Source organism: Thamnophis elegans, chromosome Z (genome assembly GCF_009769535.1).
Source record: "Thamnophis elegans isolate rThaEle1 chromosome Z, rThaEle1.pri, whole genome shotgun sequence".
NCBI lineage: Eukaryota > Metazoa > Chordata > Lepidosauria > Squamata > Colubridae > Thamnophis > Thamnophis elegans.
Window position 1 is genome coordinate 119,577,946 of NC_045558.1, and position 26,197 is coordinate 119,604,142.

Consider the following 26,197-nt stretch of genomic DNA (forward strand, 5'->3'; position numbering starts at 1 on the left):
GCAGACTATTAGCTCTTTGGAAACCATGCTTAGAGCATTCAGCGCCATTGCTGAAATTTTTAAGTCACTGTTTTTCAAATTTAGCCACTTTAAGACGTGCAGACTTCCATTCCTGGAATTCCCATGCTAGCTGGGGAATTCTAGGAATTGAAGTCCACATCTTAAAAGTTATGAAAAACATTGTTTAAACAAGTAGGCATTAATACAATGTAGTTATGGTTTGTTCTGTAAGATTTTCCATCCCAACCGGTTTCTCAATGCAAAAATGTGTTACCATCATTAATCATTGGGAAAGATGTTCAGATAAAAAGATTGCCTGACCAACGTGGCCAAGTTGCCTCCGTTTTATCTCTTTATATATATCTATATAAATAAATGACTAGGAGTGTAAGTTCCAGCATAACTCTGGAATGCCTCGAGCAATTTCAACCAAACTTGATACACAGTTTGACTTACCCCCTGGAAACAAATATTGTGGGGGTGAGATACCCCTAAAACCCCTTGGGCTGTGTATTCTATTAAAATACAGCCTGTTGTGCCTTAAAATGGCTTCTACTGTACAGCGCAGTGGAAAGTTTTCAACATTGTTATAACTGCAAACAGCTGCTAAACAAGACGGAAATTAAACAAAGGTTGCCTGTGTTGAGGAAAAAGCAGAGTAGTTATTGCTTTGAAATCAATCGTTTTGCCCAGATGTCAAATTCTAATATAATATCTAATAAAGGTATTATTGGGGATTAGTACCTGCCAACTCAAATAAAAAAGAAATTGCTCTGACAATTATATGGACCACCACAAGACACCACATGATCAGTTGCATTTTTATTGAGAGTCTTTAAACAGGGATAGCCAGATATTATTCTGATTTTTAAACTCCCCACCAGGAATTGAGCTCACCATCATGCTTTAGATGACAACATATAATCCATCTGATTTACAAGCTCTTATGGCCCTGAAACTAGAAATGGGGTATCTGCCCTTGAGCTCTCAGAGACATATCTATACAAAAGTACATGTTTGGACTGTACATGCCATTCAGAAGCATATCAACAAGAGGTTACAATTAATCCTTGACTACAACCTTTCAATTAGTGATTAATCAAAGTTAAAATGGCACTGATAAAAGTGACTTAAGACTAGATTGCACACATATGACCGCCGCCTCATCCTCATGGTCATATGATCAAAATTTGGCAACCAGCAGTCATTTACAATGGTTGCATTGTTCTGGGGTCATGTAATTGCCATTTTCGATTTGCCCAACTAACGTCTCACAAAGTCAATGGGAGAAGCCAGATTTGCTTAATGACTCCATGATTCGCTAGCAACTATAGTGATTTGTTTAGCAAGTGTGGCAAAAAAGATAGTAACCACAACAACTTGTTCCCAAAATTTCAAGTACTGGGAACTTCAGTAAAGCAGAACTGAAGAGGGTTCTTGGGTGAGAAGTGAAACATCTTCAAGGAAAAACAAAGTCCAGTTGCCCTCTGAAAAAGCACCATACAAAACCAGACACGCTGAAGAAAAGAAAATGCAGTGATGCACTAAAAAGTTTATTGCACATGAAAGAGACCTTTCTGTATCTCCCACAAACTATGAAGCATTCCCATTGGATGGAAGCGTGATTAGCATAAGCTCAGGCTCAAAGCCATCTGTCCTGAGGCTCCACTCCTACCACCATCCACGTAGGTATCACCCTGAAAATCTCTTTGGCCAATATCTGGAAACAGGTAACTAGATAGCAGCACCAGTCTCCTTGAAGGATCCCAAGTGAACGGCACGGAAATGTTCTCAACTAAATCATTATACTACAAATGTGTTTACTATTGGCTCTCTTGAGACCAGAGCAGTACTTTTAAACATTTCCCTCACTCATCTTGAGGCTATGTCTATGATTGACCTTTCAATAGAACCTAGAAAAAATTGGATTGCTGCTCTTGTTGCTCCTGTCATACTCTCAAACTTGTATGGACAGAATACAGATCTGATACAAGCGTCTTTCTGGCAGCTCCCCAAAGAATACATAGGCTTTCTCGAGACGAAGGAAGATGGGAAAGAGAAATAGGAGAAAAGCCTCATGTCTTCCAGCTAGGATGGACAAGGCTGCACCTGTTTCGAGAACACTCTTTAGAATAAAGTACATGCACCCATGCATTGAACATATATCAGCGACCCATCCATATAGACAAAAGTCAATGTTCAGGGAGTCACCATAGGGATAGAATAAGAACAGATTCACATGAAAATGCTCCAGTTCATGCACCCTTTCCAATTCATGTAATATGCCATCAGGTTATTGTCAATTCTTAATGACCGCCTATATTTTCTCCTTGACATTTATTTATTTAAAAGTAAAGGCTCCCCTCGCCCATATGTGCTAGTTGCTCCTAACTCTAGGGGGTGGGGATCATCTCCGTTTCAAAGCCGAAGAGCCAGCGATGTCTGAAGACGTCTCTGTGGTCATGACTAAACACCAAAGAAGCACAGAACGCTGTTACCTTCCCACCAAAAATGGTTCCTATTTTTCTACTTGCATTTTTACATGCTTTCGAACAGCTAGGTTGGCAGAAGCTGGAACAAGTAACAGGAGCTCACTCCGTTTCGTGGCGCTAGGGATTCAAACCGCCAAATTGACCACCTTTCTGATTGACAAGTTTGGCGTCTTAGCCACCGCATCCCTTTTTATTTATTTAGTGTATGACAAATACATAAACCTATAGTGGTTTGAAAGTTAATGTCCAGTCCATCCAGCCATTCAAGGACAGGGTGGTCTAGGTTGAAAAAAAATCAGACATTGGGCTGGTGTAAGCTCTTGATGGACATTCGGACACAATGTGATAGATATTTTGTCAAGGAGCAACACAGTCACACTGAGGGGTAGAGACAAGACCCCACTTAAACATTGAATCCTGGCAGATACCATGTTCTCCATGACAATTTCTCTATGACCTGGTCTTCCAGCCATGCATGCACTGTCCCCATAATAGAATTCCTTAGCTGTGTGCAAATTCCCAGATTTCAAATTTGAAGAGCAAAATATTTGTATTTTAGTGTAAAAATTACTGCACCGAGAGGAACAGGGATCTATTTTTCCAGCAAATCAGAACTTACCTATTAATTTATTTTTTCTCTACAAACAACCTGAACTTGCTATTTTCTTCAGGACCACACAGGATGGAAAACGTGAACCTCTGCCACCTCTGTAAAACTGGCAGGAAAAAAAAATTAAAGCAAGGAAGCCTAGCATGTGATATGGCTTTCAAGCCTGGCATTAAGTGTATACTATGCAATTCAAAGTGCTGCAGACGTGATTTAATATATTTTTCAGAAATGCCCCCAGCAGGCTAGCACATGATATTAAAAACCCATCTCGCCCTAAATGCAAAAGAGATTCACTGCTTTGCACAGTGCTCATTTCAAATGTAAACTGCTTCCCCTCATTCCTTGGGGAAAGAAAAATAAACAGCTCAAAGGGGAAAAAAACAGCATGTCTAATAAAAAGTGCTGATATTTTAAAAGCAAGAAAGTTCCTCTCTGTGAAGAAGAGAATCTGAGGTGCATTATGGCTTTGTATAATGAGGTCTAAGGTTGTACTCCAAATAGTACTTTCATAGCATGCAAATGTTAACATTACAGCACGTTTCCAACAGGATATCTGGAAGAAAATCTGGCGTTAACTGAAGCACATCTCGGGAGCTGAAATCCAATAGCTTCTAAGGATCCATGTGGCATAAGTAATTACACCACAGGGCACTGTTCTCTTAGAGCTTTGGAAAAATAAGGTTCACATCCTTTCGCCTTCAAAACCTGGCATGCTCAATACCACAGGGACAAGGCTGATTTAGAGCCCCAAACACCAATTAAAACAATCCTAGGAAGCTCTCATCCAATGACAGGATGGGCTGCTCCCTTAACTCCCAATTCCTTGAGATGCTTGCAGGCACGTTCAGCACAGAAGTTAATTTCAAGCCCAGAGCGTTGACGCAGCCAAGCCTCAACCTGTTTCCTCAGGTGTTCAACAGGGTTACAGTCTGCAAACGCAAAGAGAGGAGTCAGAGACCCTGCTGGAGCTGAGACAGACCCCCAGAGAAGCCCCCCCCCGCCTCCTGGCACCCCTATTCCAGCCCAAGGAATCAAAATCAGACCGTACCTGTTTCCACTCCTGTCTCCTTAGGCAAGGGCTGCTGCTGCTGGTGCCGTAATAGGAAACTGTGTGCCAAGATGACTTCCTTGGCATGCTCCTCCTGGGCTCGCAGAGTGAGGGCATTCAAAAGCTCTGAGTTATTGGAGGTGCTGCGGTAGTACAGCATATGTACCAGTTCGAGAGAGTGGATGTTCCTCCGCTGGCCAAAGACCTATAAAAAAAACATAGAATATAGATCAGCAACCCGCGGCTCAGGAGCCGCATGTGGCTCTTTCATCCCTCTGCTGCGGCTCCCTGTCACTGGTCAGCTCCACAATTGATAGGGCTATCGGTTAGGACAGGTAGAGGAAAAAGGATGCCGTGATAGGAGGAGACTCTATGGTGGGGGAACCGGACTTCTGGTTGGCTCTAGAATTGAATGGGGGGCTTCCGGTTAGGACCTTTGTGGCTCTTTGAGTGTTTAAGATTACTGACCCCTGATACAGGTAGCTCTTATAACAGTTCATTTAGTGACTGTTCAAAGTTACAACGGCACTGAATAAAGTGAGCTTTGGCTGTTTTTCGTACATGACCGTTACAGCATCTCCATGGTCACATGATCAAAATTCAGATGCTTGGCAACCGACTCATATTTATGACAGTTGCAGAGATGTGTGTGTCATGTTTTTGCAACCTTCTGACAAGCAACGTCAACGGGAAGCCGGATTCACACATAACAATTGTATTATTAATTTGATAAGTGCAGTGATTCAAGTGTAGCAGGAAAGGTCGTAAAATGGGGCAAATTTACATAACCAATGTTTCTCTTTGCAATAAAAATCTGAGGCTCAATTGTGGCCCTAAGGACTATCTTAGTAAAGCCTTAGTAAGACCACACCTGGTATACTCTATCCAGTTTTGGTCACATTACAAAAAAGATGTTGAGACTTTGGAAAAAGTGTAAAGTGTAAAGAAGAGCAACTAAGATGATTAAAGGCTTGTGACTAAAATATATGAAGAACGATTGCAAGATTTGGGTTTGGCCAGTCTAGAGAAAAGAAGGACTAGGGGAGACATGATAGCAGCATTACAGTATTACAGGAAGGGCTGCCACAAATAGGAGGGGGTCAATTTATTTTCCAAAGCACCAGAGGGCAGGACAAGAAACAATGGACGGAAACTAATCAAGGAGAGACGCAACCTGGAATAAAGAAGAAACTTCCTAACAGTGAGAACAATTAACCAGAGGAACAGCTTGAGCAGGGGGTTAGACTAGAAGATCTCCAAAGTTCCTTCCAGCTCTATTCTTACTCTGATTTTGTATTTGAATCCTTAGGAGGCCAAGTGTGGCGGAGGGGAGGGTCACACGTGAGAGACATAGCAAAATGCAAAGTGAGATCCTGGCCTCTTGGAGGAAGCATGCCAGAGTGCACAGACACCTCTCTGTAACATAATGGGAACAAAACGGCACAGTTATGATAAGCTGGTGAAATGTTTATGTCCATTATGGAAGTGTCATACAGTTAGGTCTCGATGGGAAAGAGGCACTCCCTTTAAGCGGCCTCTCTTTACTGCTAAAGTTAAGGGGCAAGAATGGAGAAAATTACTGGCATTGTTTCCTGCCAGTGAAGCAGAAACCACAGACATTATTACAAATTCTGACAAATTTAAGACACAGAGAAACCTCAGCCTGCTGCTTGTTTCAAGAAAGTCCTGTAAAAAGAATATATCAGGAAAATTTCTAATCAAGCCCTAACCAAGGCAGCACACTGTCTTCTTTGCATTTATCGGCTCTACCCCTGCATCAAAAGTACTTCACCCGCTATCAGTTTTCGTCTCAAGCAAACCTTAACCGCAAGATCTGGACTCCCTTCCCAGATATTTATTCAAAGAAAGCCAAAATGTCTGCGGGAAGACATAAATCTTCCTTCTACAGGAAGTTAAAAGGCCTCCTCTCTCAGAGCTGTCTCTTTGGCAGCAGCATCCCCCCCCCCCCACCAGCTGTACCACATGAGATTCCTCTAAGCAGAAGACATGTGCTCTGCCATAAAGCTCTTGACAGCTGTATGGGATAGAGGCCAAGCCTGCTTTCTGCCCTAGAAGAACCTCAATTAAATTAAGCTTGCTCCTACAAGGATAATCATGCCTCTCCATCTCCCTAGTCCAGAGCCCCCAAGAGCCCCTTCAAGAATTGCCCATGAATTATAATCGTTCATGTTACTGAAAGGGGAAAGTTATTAAAACATTATATTGCTGCATTTAATTAATTTGAAGGTCTGAGCAGGGTATTTTTATTTTTTTTTGGCTCGCAGCTCTGAGTTCCTGGAAACCCTGGAGACTGACTTACCTTCCAGGCCCTGAAGGCCATTAAGGCAGCAAAGAAGATGAGCAGAGTGGTGGTTCCTATCTTGAGGTCGGACAGCACCACCATGCCCACGTTCACAAAGAGGGCCAAGCCGCTCACAACCAGCATAGTGTTGAGCAGAGCTCTGTGGAAGATGGAGGTGCGGACTTTGACCAAGGGCAGCAGCTGCTCCAGGCCTTCCAGAGGGATGTCCTTAAAGCATTTCAGCACCAGTTTGGAATTCTTGGTTCGGGCAGCCACTATAACTCGTTTGAAGTAGTGCCTGGATTGGAAGAAAAAGAGGAGGAATTGAAGAAAAGCGATGTTAAGGAGGTGGATACAGACTCTTCAGATGTGGGCCAATGATTCTGCCCCGCTCTTAGATAGTATTGGCAGACTCCCCAAAATAAATACAGATTCAAAAAGGGCGAGATCTTACGAGAAAAACGAAACACCCAAAATGTTGGTGTTTTTCCATATGATCCTATGAATGAACGTTGAAATCTACAGGTGGTCCTCAACTCATGAAGCAATTGAGCATTTTATGTTTATGTTGCTAAGCAAGAGAGTTTTGACTCATTTTGCGACATCTTTTACCACATCACCGCAATTGTCAAGTTAATAATATGGTTGTTAAATGAATCTGGCTTCCCCATTGACTTTGCTAATCAGAAAGTCGTAAAAGGGGATCATATGCCCTCCCCCTTCCCGGGGACACTGCAACCGTCATGAATATGAGTCTGTTACCAAGCCTCTAAATTTTGATTTTGTGACCATGGGGATCAGTGGTGGGTTTCAAAAAATTTTGGAACCTCTTCTGTAGGTGTGGCTTGCTTTCCGGGCCCACTGGTGGAACCTCTTCTAACCGGTTTGGTAGATTTGACGAACCGGTTCTACCAAACCGGTGCGAACTGGTAGGAACCCACCTCTGATGGGGATGTGCGAACTGGTAGGAACCCACCTCTGATGGGGATGTTGCAACAGTCGCTCAGTGTCAGCGACACTGGAACTTTGAATGGTCACTAAATGAACTGTTGTAAATCGAGGACTACCTGTAATGTAATACTGGGGGAGGGAGGGAGGGGATAAAAATGTCAAAATTTGGAGGGTTGTGTTTTGTTTTGTTGAGGAAAGGAATGCAACTAAGACACCTAAAAACGATGCCAACCCCTGCCCTAATCAGCAACTTCATAGTTCCTCTCTCCCACCTCTCTACTTCCACGACCAAAGCTCTAAATTCTGCAACAAGACATTGTAAAAAGAATAGCCTGCTGGCCTTTTACTCTGGTTTTTTGAGAGGGGATCAATGCATTCACACATTAGGATGGACATTTGCTTTTACCTCCAAAACTTTAACCTTAAGACTCTCTACTATCAACCTCAGAAGTCTTTAAGTGGGAGTGCATAAGCGCACCAGCATGCCTAATGTTCCTGTCCTAATATTCTCTTGTATTCGTAGTCATTTCATGTATTCATACTCATATCTATACTTTTATCTGTTATCTAATTCATATTTGATGAAATAAATAAATAGATAGATTAGATAGATAGATAAATAGATAAGCTCGGAACACTCTAGAGCTAAGCCGATTTTTGTGTTCTAGACGGTCATGCTTTTTCCATCATTTTACCTCAGTACTTTCAGGCCAACACAAATAGCTATAGTGCAATGACTGCTACACAGGTGGAAAGGTGGGTCCCAAGAATGCACAGATCAAAGTCATCACTCAAAGAACCGCAGCTACACAATCAAATAACAACCTTCACAGTAATTTCAGAGGGTAGGGACTGCCTGCCATGACATCGTTAACCATCCAAATGCATCATTCAAAATAAGGCTTTATAGGTAGGTAGTCTTTAAGTTACAACAGTAATGGAGCCTGCCCATTATGATCAGAGTCAGGAGGGCTGTTGAGCGAATCTTCTCACTTAATGACAATACCCCCTCCCACATTTCTGCTCCCTCCCAATGCTTTTGTTAAACAAACATGCAGGTTATTAAACGGAATATGGAGTACCTCAAGGGTGGGGGAGACCCTAGTGTAGGCACAAGTCCACCTGCCTTGGGCCACCCCACACCCCAAGATATTCCCTGTTCCACTTCCTGCTCCTTGAGGTCCCCAAAGTCACTTGGGCGTCCTACTCATCGGCCTGAAAAATAATGCTGGCAAAGCTTTTGGTTTTCTTTTTCTCACTAATGCTTGCTTTTTAGCTCTGCCAATATTAGCTGCACCAGCATTATTTTTTACTCAGAAAAAGATGGCCACTTGTGGGTTGTGCCACATTGCCCAGCAACAGAGTGGCCTGTTCTCCTTCTCTACTCAGACCTCCTGAGCTCTGGGGATCTATAAACGTTAAGTAAACAGTTGGGGAGAAGCATGTGGTACCTGGTGGGGTGGCAAAGCAGAACCAGCGTATGTGTATGTGGGTACACAGCAGGGCAGGATGGGGGGGGGAGGAAATGGGAGGGGGGCATGCTAAACTATCATAAGGGCAAATGGCCACAGGGATGCTGCAGCTGAGGTAATTTCATGAGTGAATCATAGTACCTTAGGGAGGGCTGTTGTCACAACCTTGAATGGTTGTTAAGTGACCAGTCATAAGTCGAGGACTACTTGTATAAAAGCTGCCAATGCTGTCCAAAGAGCTTCACACAAGTCAAAGCACGGGATACCTAGCAGAGCTGCAATACACGAGGGACCAGCTAGCAAGGCAGCGTTTTGACAGCGTGTTGACAGTGGAAGATTATATAGTAGACATGATAATTAAATCATTTGCTACACGGTTTGGTACAATGAAACCGATGAGGACTTTGCGGCAGAGCAGTGCCAAAAAAAATGTGGAATCTTCCAGGTCAGGGCCTTGTCAAGCCAAAATACCAATATAGGATGAATGGCCAGAAAACGCAAAAAGAACTCTTAATACAGGTTTTATGATGGTTCAGATAAAATGGTACAGATACAGGTAGTTCTTGACTTACAATAGTTTGCTTAGTGACTGTTCAAGGTTACAACGGAACTGAAAAAAATGACTTATGATCATTTTTCCCACTTACGGTTATTGTAGCATCCCCATGTTCAGGTGATTTACATTCAGATGCTTGACAACTAACTCATATTCATGATGATTGCAGTGTGCAGGGGGAGGGTGTGTGTGTCATGTGTCATCCCCTTTTGCGACGTTTTGACAAGCAAAGTCAATGTGAAAGGCAGATTCACTTAACAATCTGGGTTACTAATACTCCAGTGATTCACTTAACAAAAGTGGCAAGAAAAGTCATAAAATGGGGCAAAACTCACTTAACTAATTTCTCACTTAGCAATATAAATTCTGGGCTCAATTGTGGCCATAAGTCGAGGACTGCCTGTAGTCCTTAACGTACAACCACAGTTGGAACCAGAATTACTGTTGCTAAACAAGGCAGTTGTTCAATGAATCACACCCTGATTTTAGGACCTTTTTTTGCCATGGTTTTTAAGCAAATCACTGCAGTTGTTAAATGAATGATGTGGTTGTTAAGCCAACCCAGCTTCCCCCATTGACTTTGCTTGTTGGAAGCCGGCTGGGCAGGTTGCACAGGGCGATTACATGACACCCCCCCCCCCCCCCCAGACACTGCAGCTCTCATGAATGAATACATGCTGGTTGCCAAACACATGAAGTTTGATCACACAGTCCTTGGGGAGATGCAATGATTTGTAAGGCCTGATGGTAAGTTCAGTTTTTCCAATGCTGTTGCCATCAGTCAATAAATGATAATTGTAATCAAGGATGACCTGTATTTCGGTGACGAAATACCACCGAGTCAAGGCCCTAAAACAGTTTTGAGAGCTTTCAATACCACCAGACGCTCCATTACACTGAAGGATCTCCAACTATGGCCATTTGGTATTGATAACCAGAGCATTACACTGAACTCCCCAGCTTGGTAAAGACGCGACACAAGGTCTGAGAGAAAAATCATAGAATAAATCTAGCATTGGAGATAAGTTTGAACTGGAGCTGGAAGGGGTAATTTGCATGATGATAAAAAAGAGCTGGAAACACTTTTGAAAGTATATTCTATCAATAAGGTTGCAGCCATGACAGCTGTTGAATATTGTGCAGAGTTTGATATGACTCCACCTGAAATTCATATATTGACTTCTATATTGTAACCACTTTATCTGGATCAAGGAATATGCCCCTAACTGAAAAATATTAGCCCTAAAACTGGAAGGAATTCAGAGGCGATAATTCCAAATTTACAGAAAGACGGAACGCAGAAAGACTCTTTTAACATAAAAATGATATCCCAGTTTATCTGGTTTCTAGATAGTGCCACAATTCAACAACTATAGGTAGTCCTTGACATGCGACCACAATTGAGCCCAAAATTTCTGTTGCTAAATGAGACAGTTAAGTGAATTTCCCCCCATTTTATGACCTTTCTTGCCACAGTTCTTAAGTGAATCATTGCAGTTGTTAAGTTAATAACACGGCTGTTAAGTGAATCTGGCTTCCCCATTGACTTTACTTGTCAGAAGATTGCAAAAGGGGATCACATGACCCTGAATCACTGCAATGGTCGTAAATATAAATCAGCTATCAAGTGTCTGAATTTTGATCATGTGATCAAGTGATGGACAATGGTCAAAGTATGACAGTCATGTCACTTTTTTTGTGCCCTTGTAACTTCAAACGGTCACCAAATGAACTAAGTTGAGGACTATCTGTACTGCATAAAACTATGCAGGCTTTAAAGATTACAAGGGCCAGACATTTCATAAGGTTTGTGGAGCCATCAAAAGATAAAAGATTTTGAATTGCAATAGCCAATCTCCAACAGGAAAACAGAGAAATCTCCAATGATCTGGTCAGATATTTATATCGAAGTTGGAATTCCAGAGAACTACTCGGGCAAATCATTCTCTGTAAGAAAGCAGGGGAAGGGAAGAATACTGTATTTTTCGGAATATAAGATGCACCTTTTTTCCTCAAAAAAGAGGCTGAAAATCTGGGTGCATCTTATACATAGAATACAGCATTTTTGCCTCCTGAAGCCTCATTCCTTCACCAAAATGGCCGTGCATAGCCTTATGAAGGCTTTCAGAGAGCTCCTGGGGAGGGCATAAATGAGCAAAAACGGGCCATTTTTTGTCCCAACCCCAGCCCCCAGCAGCACTCTATAAGCCTCCATAAGGCTATGCATGCAATTTGTGTGACAAAAAACAGGCCCGTTTTCATGAAAAATGGACCGTTTTTGCTCGTTTTTGGGTCCCCCACCTCCCAGGAGCATTCTGCAAGCCCCCCCTAAGGCTATTCATGCCTTTTGGGAGGGGGGAAACGGGCCCATTTTCACAAAAAATGGGCAGTTTTTGGGAGGTTTGCAGAGTGCAAAAACTCCCCCCCCTTTTTGGAAAGCTCTTTAACTGATTGATGATAATTACATTGATCAAGTTCTGTGCCAGCAGAAACAAAGGTGCTGCAGATTGTCAGCAATTTCCTTCTCCAGCACATGGATACACCTGGAAACATCTACCTACCTACCTACTCTCTCTCCCTCCCTACTTACCTACTGTATTTCTCTAACTCTTTTTATTTCTCTCTCTATCCCTCTACCTACCTACCTAACTAAATAACTACCTACCTATTCTCTCTCTCCCTACCTACCTACTGTGTTTCTCTCTCTTTCTCTCCCTCTCTATCCCTCTATCTACCTACCTACTTTTTTTTAAATTTGTCTCTTCAAAACCTTGGTGCGTCTTATATTCTGGTGTGTCTTATACTCTGAAAAATATGGTAACTACATCATTGTTATACGGGATAGATAAGACCAAGTAAATTCACCGTACTACGAGACAAAAAATGAGGTCTATCGTATTTTTGGTTCCACCACAAAACCGCATTCGACTAAACCGAGCTCGACGAAACCGCGTAGCTGACGTCATCAACAGGGCGACAACAGCGCGGAGACAGAAGCACGCTGTAAACGCTAAACCTAAAATTAAACCCTAAACCTAAACCTAACCCCCCTAAACCTAATCCTAAACCTAACCCTAAACCTAACCCTAAACCTAACCCTTAACATAACCCTAAACCTAATCCTAACCCTTAACCTAACCCTAAACCTAACCCTAACCCTTAACCTAACCCTAAAGCTAACCCTAAAGCTAACCCTAAACTTAACCCTTACCTTAACTTGAATCGGCTTGATTTCAAAGCGCTATTTAAAGCGCCCTTCTTTCTCCGCACTCGCTGTTGTCGCCCTGTTGATGACGTCAGCGACACGGTTTAATCGGGCGCGGCTTAGTCGAGCGCGGTTTTGTCGTGCCACGATTTTTTTTAGTGTTGTAAAATACTTGGATTAGGAACTAATGGGTCTTTTATAGGCATGGAAGTAACTCAATTACCCTTTTGACAAAAAGTTTCAGATTTTAGTCTTGAGGGTGATGATACAAGAGCCCTGGGGGGAAAAAGGGCACATTATTATGTCAGGTATTGCCAACACAGATGATCTGGAGGATGCAAAAATCAGGAACAAACAATTGAAAGGAATGTTTGTACAAAAGATGGAGTGATTGTAGCCAAATCACTCCAACCTGTTGAGGGGAAAAACAAAATATACATAAAATTGATAATAAACAATAATTACAAACAACATTTTATAATTTTCTCCGCAAATAATCTTTGCCCCGAATGATGTTTCCTCAAAGCTGACTGGGACAATGTGGAAAAGTGTGAACATTTCTGTGAGACTTCTATTCTTGTTAAGATATAAACTAAAAGCATCCCAATTTGGTTGCTGAAAATTAATTTGTGTGTAACCTTCCATAGTTGAACAACTAAAACCTATCTGGCAAGGCTTATTTTTCATTTTCTGATTTCATTTCATAATCCCTTCTGCTTCAGAACAGTCTTGCACTATCACATGCCAAAAATGTCATATGTTGCCTGACATCCTTAATCAATCTGGACAATCAGTCAAGCATGACCAAACCTGCTATAATTTTTTTTAAAAATACACAGTATTTTACCATACCACTGTATAATAATCTGCTACGTCAAGCTGTGTTAATTTTGCTGTGTTAATTCATGAAGAACAATCAATACGGTACTTTGTTATGCCTAGTAATAATATCTCAGCATTAATGCAATCTTCTATAAAAATAGTTGGCAAAAAGTAAGAAGGTCCAGGTGGAATATAACTTCCTATCTATGCTTTCACATCCCTTGCCATCCAACTATAATATGGTAGAATGGAACTTCTGGGATGAACATCTTTATATCCCTTTCATTTTTAAAATTATTTGTCCCTTTAAGACCATTTTTTGACTCCTGGCAACTGTCTGGAAAAGTCCTTGCAGTTTTATTTGGCAAGGTTTTTCAAAAGTGGCTTGCCTCTGATTTCTTTTTCCTAGGGCTGAGAGTGTGTGACCAGCTTAATGTGAGTCTGTCCACAGTCCCTAAGTCAAAATTAGAACTCACAAATACGGCTTCTGTTACAAGTTAAGAATTGGGTCATAGATAATAAATTAAACATATAAGCCCATCACCATCCAACAGAGTTGTTGGAAAATTAAGTGCCATATGCATTTTTAAGTTTTTCAATCTCAGCAACTTTTAAGATTTGGACATCAACTCCCAGAACATCCTAGCCAGCATGCCAAAATTGGCACATCTTGGTTGACGAACTTGAAAAACACTGATTAAAGGAACTGGGAAACAGTAATCAAACCATGTCAGAGCAGGTATGATGGAAGAGAGCACAATCTGGCCAGCCCAAATGCAGCTCCGAATGCCCTAAAAAAGCTTCTGGAGGCAAACCTTAGCATTTGATGAAATGAATCACAGATGAAAACATTTAACTTCTAAGAAAGAACATTCACACCACACACCCCCAAGAATGTATTTTTCAATTTTCTATCCACAGAACTTTAAGGAAAAAAAATCAGTACTCTTATTTTATGAACATTTCACTTAGAAGCCATAAAGCATTTCCCTCCAAGTTGTAAAGCGCCCCATCTATACTATCTCATTTACAACAGCACATAAAACTGGGTGAAAGAACCACAGTTCAGTAACAGAGTTTTTACAAGCAAAAAGCTTCAGGTTTATGAGACAGGAAAGGAACCACATAAATTCACCAAACCATGCAATTGATTTCTTAAATGTGTGACTGGGCCATCTTGAAAAGTGAGGAAAATGGCTGTTAGATTACGTCAAGGATCAGAGATGATATGCTTCTGAATTCAGTGGCAGACGAGTATCTTGAGGGCAAAGCTGCTCTCAATATTTGGTGGTGGGGCCCTACTCAGACTACCAGAATGCCAGTCTATGGTCTGTTCCATCACTGCTCTTCTTAAGACAAAGTAGGTAACATCAACCTAGATGGACAGAAATCTGACCTGTTAGAAGACTGAGTCTTGGGAATACTCCCCCAAAAGGATCTCCAGGTGGCAACAGATACTAAGGAGACCATTTTTTTTCTTGCCTGTCTGCAGGAATCCGAGCAGTGCCGAAGAAGCCTGCCCTCTGGGCTCGAGTTGCAGCCATCACTCGCAGAGGTCCTATCCGTTGGCCCAGAGCCCAGAAGGTGATGTATTCGTATTGATCCAAATTCACTGTCACCTGAAGAAGGGAAGCCAGAACTGACATGAAAACACAAGTTAATAGGGACTCCCACATTCTGAACATCACAAAGTGATGGGAAACAAACCATCTATCACTGTATGACTGGTGAAGCCAGCCGTAAATACCTGTCACCTGCTCAAGTCTGCTTATCTGTAGGCTTCCCCAGGTATGCTTAGAAAGAGGGCTGCTGCCATATGAATCAAAGTGCATGTCAAAATTCAGTGTCTTCCCAGCACTGCTGAGCAATGTTTGGTAAAATGAGAGAGCCCAATTTGGAAGGCATCAGATTCTTCCACCTTCACCCTGCTACCTCTTGTAGCACCTGTCAGCTCTGGGAAATGGTAAATTTATTTGTTTTTTTTTCCCCATCCTGCCTTTATTGTTTTTATAAGTACCATACTTTTCAGAGTATAAGACGCACCAAAGTTTTGAAGAGGCAAATAAAAAAAAGTTTTTGCACTCTGCAAACCTTCCAAAAATGGCCCCTTTTCATGAAAACGGGCCCATTTCTCTCCCCCCCCAAAGGCATGAATAGCCTTTAGGCGGCTTGCAGAGTGCTCCAGGGTGTGTGTGTTAAAAACAAGCAAAAAATGGCCCATTTTTTTCAAAAATGGGCCTGTTTTTGTAAAAAAAGGGGGCATGGATAGCCTTTAGGAACCCTATAGAGTACTCCTGGGGGCTGGGGAGGGGGGGTAGAATTGAGCAAAAAAATAGGCCATTTTTTGCTCATTTCTGCCCTCCCCAGCTCCCAGGAGTTCTCTAAAAGCTTCCCACAAGTTATGCACCATCATTTTGGTGAAGGGGGCGGGGCTTCAGGAGGCAAAAAATGCTGTATTCGGTGTATAAGACGCACCCAGATTTTCAGCCTCTTTTTTGAGGGAAAAAGGTGAGTCTTATACTTTGAAAAATACGGTAACTCAAGAGGGCAAACATACAATACATAATGGTCTTTCCTCCTCCTCCTCTTTTCCCAACAACAATCCTGTGAAGTGAGTTGGGATAGAAGTGACTGAATGACCAAAGGAAACCCAGATGGCTTTCGTGTCTAAGGTGGGATTAGAACTCAGAGTTTCCTGGTTTCTAGGCCAGCGCCTTAACCACTACACCGAACTGGAAAATACAATGGCTTTCATATTCATCATCTCCATGAATCAGCCATCTAACAACTTGTAGCTGATCTGTAAACTCCAGATGGGGATGTTAGACAGACCAATCTGGTTTGAAAGGGGTGGATTTTCTCACTCACAAAAATAATAGAGATAGTCCTCAACATACATCAATTCCTTCATGGCCATTTGAAGTTACAACAGCAATGGAAAAAGTGACTTATGATCATTTTCAGACTTATGACTGTTATGACGGGGTCATGCGACCACCTTTGGCAATCTTCTGACAGATAACGTCAGTGGGGAGCCTGATTCACTTAACAACCGCAGTGATTCATTTAACAACTGTGGCAAAAAAGGTCGTAAAATGACACAAAACTCACTTAACAGATTTCTCACTTAGCAACATAAATTTGGGGTCAATTGAGGTTCTAAGTTGAGGACTATCTATATGCAATTATGACCTTGGTGAAGTGCATCAAGGATCTGAGAGGAAGAGTCAGCGATAGCCCCAATTTGTGAGTAACCAAAAGATTCAGGTTGATCCCAGTGTCAGTGGGTCTCCTGTCTGCCTCCAAAGTAACAGGAAGCAAAATGTGACAAATTTTATATACCTTGCAGTGGCTGTTGAATACTATTGGCTTAAGGCTGAAATTATCACTTTAACACTGGAATATCAAAGGTGTTTGTTGCTGTTTCAGGAATGGGTTGTGAAGAAGATAAAAGTAACTACATGGGCACATACCCACTGTCTACAAAGAGAAAACCCAAGATGGCAAGGCATATGTGTTACATGCTTGGATCCTAGCAGGGCAGGGCCCTCTATCTGTAATGGGAATTCCATGCCTAATGTAAATATTTTTATATGTGATTTCTCTGACTGCAATCTGAAAAGGGGAAGTTTTTGCTTAGTCTCATTATCTCAAGCCAGGCCTATCCGTTTCCAGCACTGCTCAGACTCTTACAGCAAAAATGCAAATCCTACCCCTTTCCTCCCCCCGCTTTTAAAGTTGGTGAAGGCAGATTTTCTCAGGCTGGGATTACGCACAAAGGCAAATTATATAAGCAAGATAAGATGGATAGGATAGACTAAAAAATAACCTCTACAGTCCATTTTTCTGTGAGCACACTTGCCCACATTAAAATTGAAATTCTGTTGCCTACTCTCACCAGAAAGTGTGTGTGTGTGTGTGTATACACACACATACACACGCACGCACACAGACAGTCCATTTTGAATACAGAGCTGAAAGAGGAAGTGTGAGAATTCACAAGGTCGATGCTATATGGAACCAAACTGTCACTGAATCTGAATGTTCTGCTTTGGATACCACGAAGCTCCTCCCAGAAGGTTACAAGGAAAAGAGGTCGTGAAGAGGATGTTTAGCGTCCCTAACAAGTAGGAAGTGCCAATAATCTACTCTGCCATCCTCACCATTCTTTGAACTGCCTTCATGTCTGAAGCAGTAAGGCTTCCAGTAGAACAATTTGTTTGGCTCTTTAACATATATTTTTTTAGCAAATAAAAAACAGATGCAAAAATAAACAAACAAACAAATCAGAATTTACCAAAGGATAGGCAAACTGTGAACTGAATACAATCCCCAAAGTTCTGTTTTGTAGCTTTCAAAAGTCATACTATCAAATTTTAGAAGCAAACTATCAGGATACATGATTCATGCTTTTTTCCCCAGCTGAAAACATTTTGTAAAGTGTGAATCTTTCTTTAGATTTAATACCATTCAGCATCTACCTGCCTTGTGGTTACTCCCTCAGCAGCCTCAAAAAATAAAGAAAATGATGATCTCTAGCAGCCAAGATATCCTGCCACTAGCCAGAAATAACTTTGTACTCCGTATGTATTAACTGCATTTCATGTCTTAATAGATACAATTTCCCTGAAAATAAGACCTTCCTAGATAATAAGCCCAATTGGGCTTTTGAGTGCATGCGCTAAAATAAGCCCTCCCCCCAAAATAAGCCCTCCCTGAAAATATTGCAACACAGCCGCAGCCATGAGATGACCACATTCGCTGCCTCCTGCACCTCAAAAATAATAAGACCTCCCTGAAAATAAGGCCAAGCGGTCTTATGATGGTGTCAAAAGAAAATAAGATCCTGTCTTATTTTCGGGGAAACATGGTAGTAGCAATATAATAGATAGATATCTTATTACAGGGTCTTATTTTCATTTGACTCCCAAAATAAGCGCTTGGCCTTATTTTCAGGAAGGTCTGATTATTTTTGAGGTATGGGAGGCAGAGAGCATGGTCACCTTATGGCTGCTGCTGTGTTGCAATATTTTTGGGGAAGGCTTATTTTCAGGGGAGGGCTTACTTTAGCGCATGCGCTCAAAAGCCCGATTGGGCTTATTACCAGGGAGGTGTTATTTTCGGGAAAACAATGTAGATAATAGCAATTCGTCACCATATCTTGTAAGACAACCAAAGTTGTAAGGATAATAGGCAGCATATAATTTTCTAATAAAGGAGCTACATGTTAATTATGAATAAGGCACGACATAGGCAACTGTAGATGATCATATAAAGCGTAAGACAAATCTATGGAGAAAAAGGCTAAACTTTAACATGTCTTTTCTCCAGCATCAGACGGTATATGCCTCTTAATATGATCAATTGAAGTTATGACTGTTGAGGAACACAAACAAGTTGTCATTCGTATCCCGGTGAGGACTTTTTAATTGGCAGTAAACCAGTTATAGGGCAAAGAAACTGTGTTTCTTAGTTGCCTTCAAAAGATATCCGGCTGGAAAAGGTCAAAGTAAGGCAAAGCAAAAGGCTGAATAATACTGAGAAGTTGTGAAATTTTTATCTGTGGGCTTGGAGAGATCTAAGACCATCCAAAGAAATTCTAGGATTCTGTTTCCACTCATGTAATTTGCCTTTGTACATATCCCCAGCCTAATAAAATTCCACTTCTCCAAACTTTAAAAGAGAGGGGAAAGGGATAGGATTTGCATTTTATTATAAGAGTCTCAGAAGACAGTAGTGCTGGAAACCGATAGGCTTGGCTTGAGATAATGAGACTGTAAGCAAAAACTTCTCCATTTCTGATTGCAGTCAGAGACATCACACATAAAAATGCTGACACACAGAAAGCCATCAGGCAAAATTATTGTAACTTGTGTTTTTGGGTTGAATTTATTATTATTGGCCATGGTTCCGTTGAAATTATTTTATCTTTTGTATTTGTTGAATTGTCCTGCAGTGAGTTGGCTGTGATGAATTGGCCGTGGTGAGTTAGTAGCAAGTTGACCCATTCCAAGGAAGAGAACCTGAGTAACTGAAATTACAAGAGGTATGTCGGGGAAAATCCACAGGTATTATCTGCATCTAAAATGTTAGTTTGTTTTACCATTCCAGGACCCCTTCATCCTCTATCACAGGGATGGTTAAGCTTTTCGGCACCAAGTGCTAAAACAGGAGAGCATGCATGTGGATGTCGGAGCGCCAGAACCCAGAAGAGAGCAGCTGGCTGGTACGCATGCATGCGGCAGCCAGCTGCTCTTCCACGTTCCATCACGTGACCAGCTGGCCACCACGTATGCACACACTGGAACCCAGAAGAGAGCAGCTGGCTGGTGCACATGCATGCCGGACCAGCTGGCTGATTCTCATGCTCACTGGACCAGCTGGCTGGTGCTCATGCATGCGATGGAACCTGGAAGGGCAGCTGGTGATGGAAGAGCAGCTGTATGCCCATACAGAGGGTTCTGCCTGCCATCTCTGGCATGCGTGCCACAGATTCGCCATCACAGCTCTATCACATATAACATAGATGGGACACCTTGGAGGAAAAAGATGGAATGGGGGGTGATCTTTTTTGCAGGGCACACCTGAACTTCATCGTGAGGGTGATTGACAATCAGTGCATAAGCCAGTGCTTCTTCTGACAACTTGTTGAAGTTGGCTTGATCCAACAGTGGTTCCATCGTGGCCAAAACTTTATGTTCTTTTATTAACCGTTCGGCATCTGTCAAAGGGAATTCCTGCAGTGTGTCCCGGTCAGGATCAATAGGTGTATAGAGTGTCTAGAAGGGGAAAGCATAAGTGGGAAGATTAATGCAGTTAGTATTCATGTAGCCTATTTGCTTTATGTCTGGTCACTATGAGCAATTTATTATTGAAATCATTATCACAACAACAGTGGGTGAACAAGCAGAAGGAACGAATTACAAGTAGTCCTCGACTTACAACAGTTCATTTAGTGACTGCTTAAAGTTACAATGGCATTGAAAAAAGTGACATGACCATTTTTCATACTCGCATCCCCATGATCACATGATCAAAATTCAGATGCTTGGCAACTGATTCATATTTATGACGGTTGTAGTGTCCTGGGGTGATGTGAATACCTTTTGCAACCTTCTGAATAGTGGAAGCCAGATTCACTTAAAAACTGGGTTACTAACTTTTAACAACTGAAATGATTCACTTAACAGTAACAAGAAATCATAAAATGGGGCAAAATTCACTTAACAAGTGTTTGGTGCAAAAATGGGGCAAAATTCACTTAACAAGTGTTTCGCAAAGCAACAGAAATTTTAGGCTCAATTGTGGTCACATATCGAGGACTACCTGCATTCCGTCTTTGCTCTACCGGTTAGTTTCTATGCTGAACGGGCAGAGAACACAGATTTTTCTTCCCCCACCAAGGATAGGAATGTAACATTTCACTACACTCATCCAGAAGATATTGTAGGAAGGGAGTCATCTAAGTCGGTGATGATAAAAATCAGCAGGAGTTTGGCAACATCTTTTCTGATTACAATAACACATTTTATTAAAGGGCATAAAATTTAATGTTTAGTCAGGAAAGATGCTACCACTCTCCTTCCAATTTCTCGTGCAGTAAAAGTGTACTAGAGAAGGTGCTTCCGACCTTGGCAAGTTTACGACTCGTGGACTTCCAACTTCCAAAATTCTTCAGTCAACATGAGCCACAGTCTAGCATAGTGCACAGTCCAAAGTCCACAAGTCGTAAAGTTGCCAAGGCTGATGAGACCCCTATACTAGAGGACAGAAAATTATACTGGTCATCATTTCATCTGCTTTGGGATCAGTATTTTAGCAACTTTTGCTCAGGCAAGCAAAAAAATGTCAATCTTGAGTCCTGCTCAAGATTGGAAATGTAACACGCAGGATGTAGGAGAGTTAATTCTCCCAAGATCTTTTATTTTCAAAACAAAATCCCCACAGAGGGTGAATGCTAATGGGAGATGTTGCTATCAGAGCAGCTGCAGACACCCCTGCATTCTATAACATTTTTGGGATGAGCAAGTGTCTCATAATACATCCGGTAGCTATTGGTCTTGATTCAGACAACATGCTGGATCAATTTTAAAATACACCAACTTACTGAAAATCAGAGTTCAGTTTGTGACTGAGAAATGGTTTTACTGGAAGTCTTGGACTTATGATCACAAATGGGATTCCATTGCTAAGCAAGGCCATTAAATTCCATAGCTAAGCAAGGTTGTTTAATGTTGTTCCTAATTTTATATCCATTTTTGCCATGGTTAAGTGAATCAACTGCATTTGTTAAGTGAATCCAGAGTGATCCCATGACAATGGGACAATACAAGCATCTTAAATATGCTGGTTGTGAAGCACCTAAATTTGATCTTGTGACCTCTGAGTTGCTGCAATGGCCGTAAGTGATAGGACTGGCCATAAATCCTTTTTTTCAGTGCCATTGTAACTTCACATGGTCACTAAACAAATGGTTGTAAATCGAGGACTACTAGATTACAATCTGACCCATGCTCAAGATTGAGACAAATTGCCATGATCTCATATTCATAAAGGAAGGACAGATAGTGAGGATGGATCCATTTCTCCATCCTTTCGATTTTCATATTAATTACAGTGGCACCTTGGTACTCATCTGCTTTGAAACTTGTCAAATTTGATAGTCAATGTATTTTGATGGAAAAATGTTGTCCCAGTATTCATCATTTGTCTTGTACTCAAAGCAAAAGCTAGAACCTGTTACTGGTGGCTGCCTTATGACTCACTACATTATTCCTTATGGGAAAAATATGTTTGGTACTTGTTTTTGGTGCTCGCTCTGCCTCCTGGAACCAATTAACAATGTGTACCAAGGTACCACTGTATAAGGAAATTGAAGCTACCTGTTATTAGAAAAGGAAGTCAAGCAACCCAACCAAAAAGGCACACAGTGACCTGCATTTATCTGCCATTCCACTTGGTAAGGAGCTATTTTTATTTAGAAATATGGCAAAATGCTTTGTTTAAATAAATACAGATAAATATTTTGGGGGAATGCTCAGTAACATTAAAACCCTTACAAACAATTGTTGTCCAACAGTCAGCTCCCTTGCCATCTTTTACACAACCTGGAACAATTATAAATTGCCTGCCAAAAATTTTTTTGCAACTACCTGTAGCTGCTCCAAAACAGAGTAGTAATGGTGTACAAGGGATGAATCCACCTGAGACACAAACTGCAAGAATGAGATACGTTCTTCATGATTAGAAGAGTGGAACTCCTGAAAAAGGGGGGGAAAAGGACCTGATTAAATCTCTAAATGGCCATAAGAAGCAGTCTGTTTATTGAGATGTTCCTTGGGTAGTACCAAAATAAATACAGCTGTTTACTCAGTTCTGGTGCACTGTCATATCTCTGTAGCAGTCAATTAATGGCCTGTATAGCCTCTTGCTGCAGCACTATTATCCTTACAGTTTTCCATTTATTTCAAGCCACTTCTCTATAATACAGCTTAAAATTGGTTTGATATAAATGTTTTTAAACATGACCTGCAATAATGCTCAGAGGAATTCTGCAGTCATAGCTACTGGAAAAATCCTCTTTCCCCAATTCAAAACTAATCTACAATGGTAAATAGCCTAAATTCTTCAATAGGCATGTCTGAATCTTCATGGAGGTATAGGCTTATTTGTAGAGTTTGGTCTCCATAAATGAATTTTTGGATAACAGGTCTGCTAGCCAACATTTCTAGTAATCAATGTACCTTGGAATGTTTGTGTACAATGCCAGATCGTAAATTTCTATTTATTAGAGAAGGAACCACTGTTCAATAACAGAATGTATGTTTTGAATGTAGAAAGTTCCATTTTTAAAAAAAGGGGTACAAAGTAATAAACATTTTGATATTCTTGAAATTTTAAGAGTTTAGGAGAGAGATACCGATAATCATAACTTGACAGTTGACATAAAATACATGGCTTTAGAAAGTTGTCTTAACAAATTCAATAACAACATCCATCTTTATAACAATACAGGTAGTCCTTGACTTAAAACAGTTCATTTAATGACTGTTTGAAGTTACAATGGCACTGAAAAAAGGTTTTTCACACTTACAAACCATTGCAGCATTCCCATGTCACATAATCAAGATTCAGATGTTTGGTAACTGACTAATATTTATGACAGTTGCAGTATTCCCAGGCCATGTGTTCGCAACTTTCTGACAAGCAAAGGCAATGGGGAAGCCAGATTCACTTAACAACCATGTTACTAATTTAACAACTGAAGTAATTCACTTAAAGGAAAGATAGTAAAATGGGGCAAAAACTCACTTAACAAATATCTCACTTAGCACATAAATTTTGGGCTCAATTGTGATTATTAATCAAGGACTATCTGTAATGAAATTTACATCTTCAATTATATGCTTTGGGTCTCCCCCAATGAGAGAAAAAATGGAATATTTCATAAACAGACTTCAGATTTCCAATCCATACTTTTTTTTTGTTTCTCCACTTTTTTATCCATGACTATAGAAGAAGTGGCCATAAAGAACTCCTGGACAAAAAAAAAGGTCCTAATTTCTATAAGTTACATACATCATTATTAAGGTGGGTAAATTTATATGGCAGGATCATTATCCTAATTTGTCCCTTATGGGAATATAAGCATTATAATTTAGCACTAATTCAAGTCTAAAGTGCAAAGGGCTTATAGGTTGTGTAATCTCTATCTGCCTAGCAATAAAGTTCAAAAGAATTCGCTTCATATTCTCCAGATCATTAGTGTTCAATGTATTCCAGATCTTATATCAACTTTTTATAATCTCTGCTAAGTATATGGACTGCTTCTGTCTGGTAAAGGCCATTCTACCTTCTAGAGTGAGTCTCTCTAATATGAGCCTTCCCATTTAAATGAGAAAGGTGTATTTTCAGATTTAATCATAAAAGATCCTACATGTCAAATGATCAAAGCAAACACGAAGGGCTTCCAGGATAACATTATGACATTACCACCATTCCTCAACCATCAAGGAATCTAGATAGCTACCAATTGTAATTAGAATTCCTCTTTCATTCCCTTTTATATCCTTTTCCCCTTCCTACAAAAGCTTGTAATTTACCACCCTTTCATTTTTTTCATGCCATGCCACTCAACATATATATGATAACTGCCTTCTCCTCCTCTCCACATGCTATGCTTTTTCTCCATTTCTTTACATTTGTTGAACAAAACTTAAACCACTGTTTCCTCTACTCTTCAATTTCTACATGAACAGCACTTTGTTTCAAGAAGTGTTTTCATCTCTTCACAATGTTCTCTTCCAAAGGTTCATCCCATTTGGCCCATCTCACCACTTCAGAAGGTTGCCCCATTTTTTTAAAAGATCAGTTTAATTCATACTCCCATTTTCATGAAGACAGACCCAACTTTACAGGAAAAAGGGACTGCCTCCAGAGCTCTGAAATGAAGGAAAATTATGTTCTGAAATCAAGATTGCAGATAATTTGCTAAAAGAAAACACCTGATGTACTAAAGCAAGCACTGTCTGGGTCAAGAGAAACTACATTTTGCTATCCAAATGGATGATGCACATCAAATAAAACAGTATACAACATATTACTGTATAACACTTCACACTATTGCTGCTTGTGTTGTCTATAAGAAGGGGTGATACATTTCGCTTGCTTCTATGATTTCACCAAGCACTATAAGCACATTGTAAAAATTGTTTATGCTGTTTTGAGGCACTGAAACACTGCGAAAGCTGAGAGGGAGGATTGTGAATTTTGCTTTTGTGAAATGCATTCAAGGGATCTTGGAATTGACACAGAAGCCTATTTTTACCTTTACCAGGGCTTCAACCAGTTGGTTCTTGGAAAATGGGATGTATTTCTCCTGATAATCCAGTGCCCAGTTCTGTGGTTCTGTTGGCTTCCGCATCTTCCGATATTTCATCATCGTGGCAGCAAGGGAGGCCTTGCCACGCAAAGACAACCCTATAATCTTGGTCCCCAGGGCTAACCGGGTTATGCTCAGCATTCTGGGAGAGTCCAAAGCTTAACAGTTAACAAAATGGCAGCACAGGCATATTCATATTCCTTGGCTAAGTTTCCTCAAGCTGACATTTATTTTGCAAACACACTGCTTGAAGAGCTATGCCAGGCACCTTTCAAAACAGCAGATGTAGAAAGCTTTGAGAAGCCAAGTAGAGCAAATCTATCTTTTTGATAAACTGTAGGCAAAGAATGCTCAGTTAACATGGAGGTACCATGCACAAAAGGCCAGGTACTTTCCCACCACCACCACCACCCACAATTGCGTGTGAAAGCAAGCTCACAACCAGGACAGAACAACGGGGGTTAAAAGCCACTGATCAAAACCACCAGGCTATCCAAACTGTTGAAATTAAGCCCCCCCCTCCCAATTTACAAACCAAGGTGGTTATTTTTTCTCTCCCCCTTCACACACACAGACCCAGACACACACGCAAAAACCGTTTTAACTACAGATCCAATTCGGACCAAAAAAAGAGAAAAAGTCCACTATTGGAGCAACGAGCTCTGACCTTTAAAAAGAAGCCTGACATTGAATCTGGCGGCACATGCGCACAATGTTCCTTTCTCTCTTCCGCCCGCAATTCTAATCTTTTAGCTATTCCCGGCGAACTTCACATTGCGTCGTGCGCTTGCGCAATGGCTAACGTCGATTGCCGCGAGCTACGCTGAGCCCATAAACTAGAGATAGAAAATTTAAAAC

General features: G+C 41.0%; 1 protein-coding gene across 3 annotated transcripts; it reads right to left on the reverse strand.

Annotated features, from left to right (window-relative positions):
- Positions 1-3,133: 3,133 nt before the first annotated feature.
- TMEM143 (transmembrane protein 143) lies at positions 3,134-26,092 on the reverse strand. Of its 3 annotated transcripts, XM_032236697.1 has the most exons (8): positions 26,007-26,092; positions 25,286-25,481; positions 22,611-22,718; positions 20,043-20,237; positions 14,941-15,077; positions 6,471-6,750; positions 4,151-4,355; positions 3,134-4,031 (listed from the first exon to the last, which is right to left on the reverse strand). In XM_032236697.1, exons 2-8 carry the CDS (start codon positions 25,478-25,480, stop codon positions 3,883-3,885), a joined length of 1,269 nt encoding a protein of 422 aa, XP_032092588.1. In that variant the 5' UTR covers position 25,481; positions 26,007-26,092; the 3' UTR covers positions 3,134-3,882. The 3 variants fall into 3 exon arrangements, with proteins under 3 accessions (XP_032092588.1, XP_032092590.1, XP_032092591.1); XM_032236699.1 differs by lacking the exon at positions 22,611-22,718; XM_032236700.1 differs by lacking the exon at positions 25,286-25,481 and having other exon boundaries at positions 26,007-26,067.
- Positions 26,093-26,197: the final 105 nt, after the last annotated feature.

Excerpts from the sequence above, each read along its gene's own strand:
- TMEM143 (XM_032236697.1), bottom strand. The coding sequence starts at position 25,480 with ATGCTGAGCATAACCCGGTTAGCCCTGGGGACCAAGATTATAGGGTTG. Across the intron at positions 20,238-22,610 it reads CTGTTTTGGAGCAGCTACAG|ACACTCTATACACCTATTGA; the intron begins GTAGTTGCAAAA and ends TTCCCCTTCTAG. Across the intron at positions 4,356-6,470 it reads TGGCCTTCAGGGCCTGGAAG|GTCTTTGGCCAGCGGAGGAA; the intron begins GTAAGTCAGTCT and ends TTTTTTTTATAG.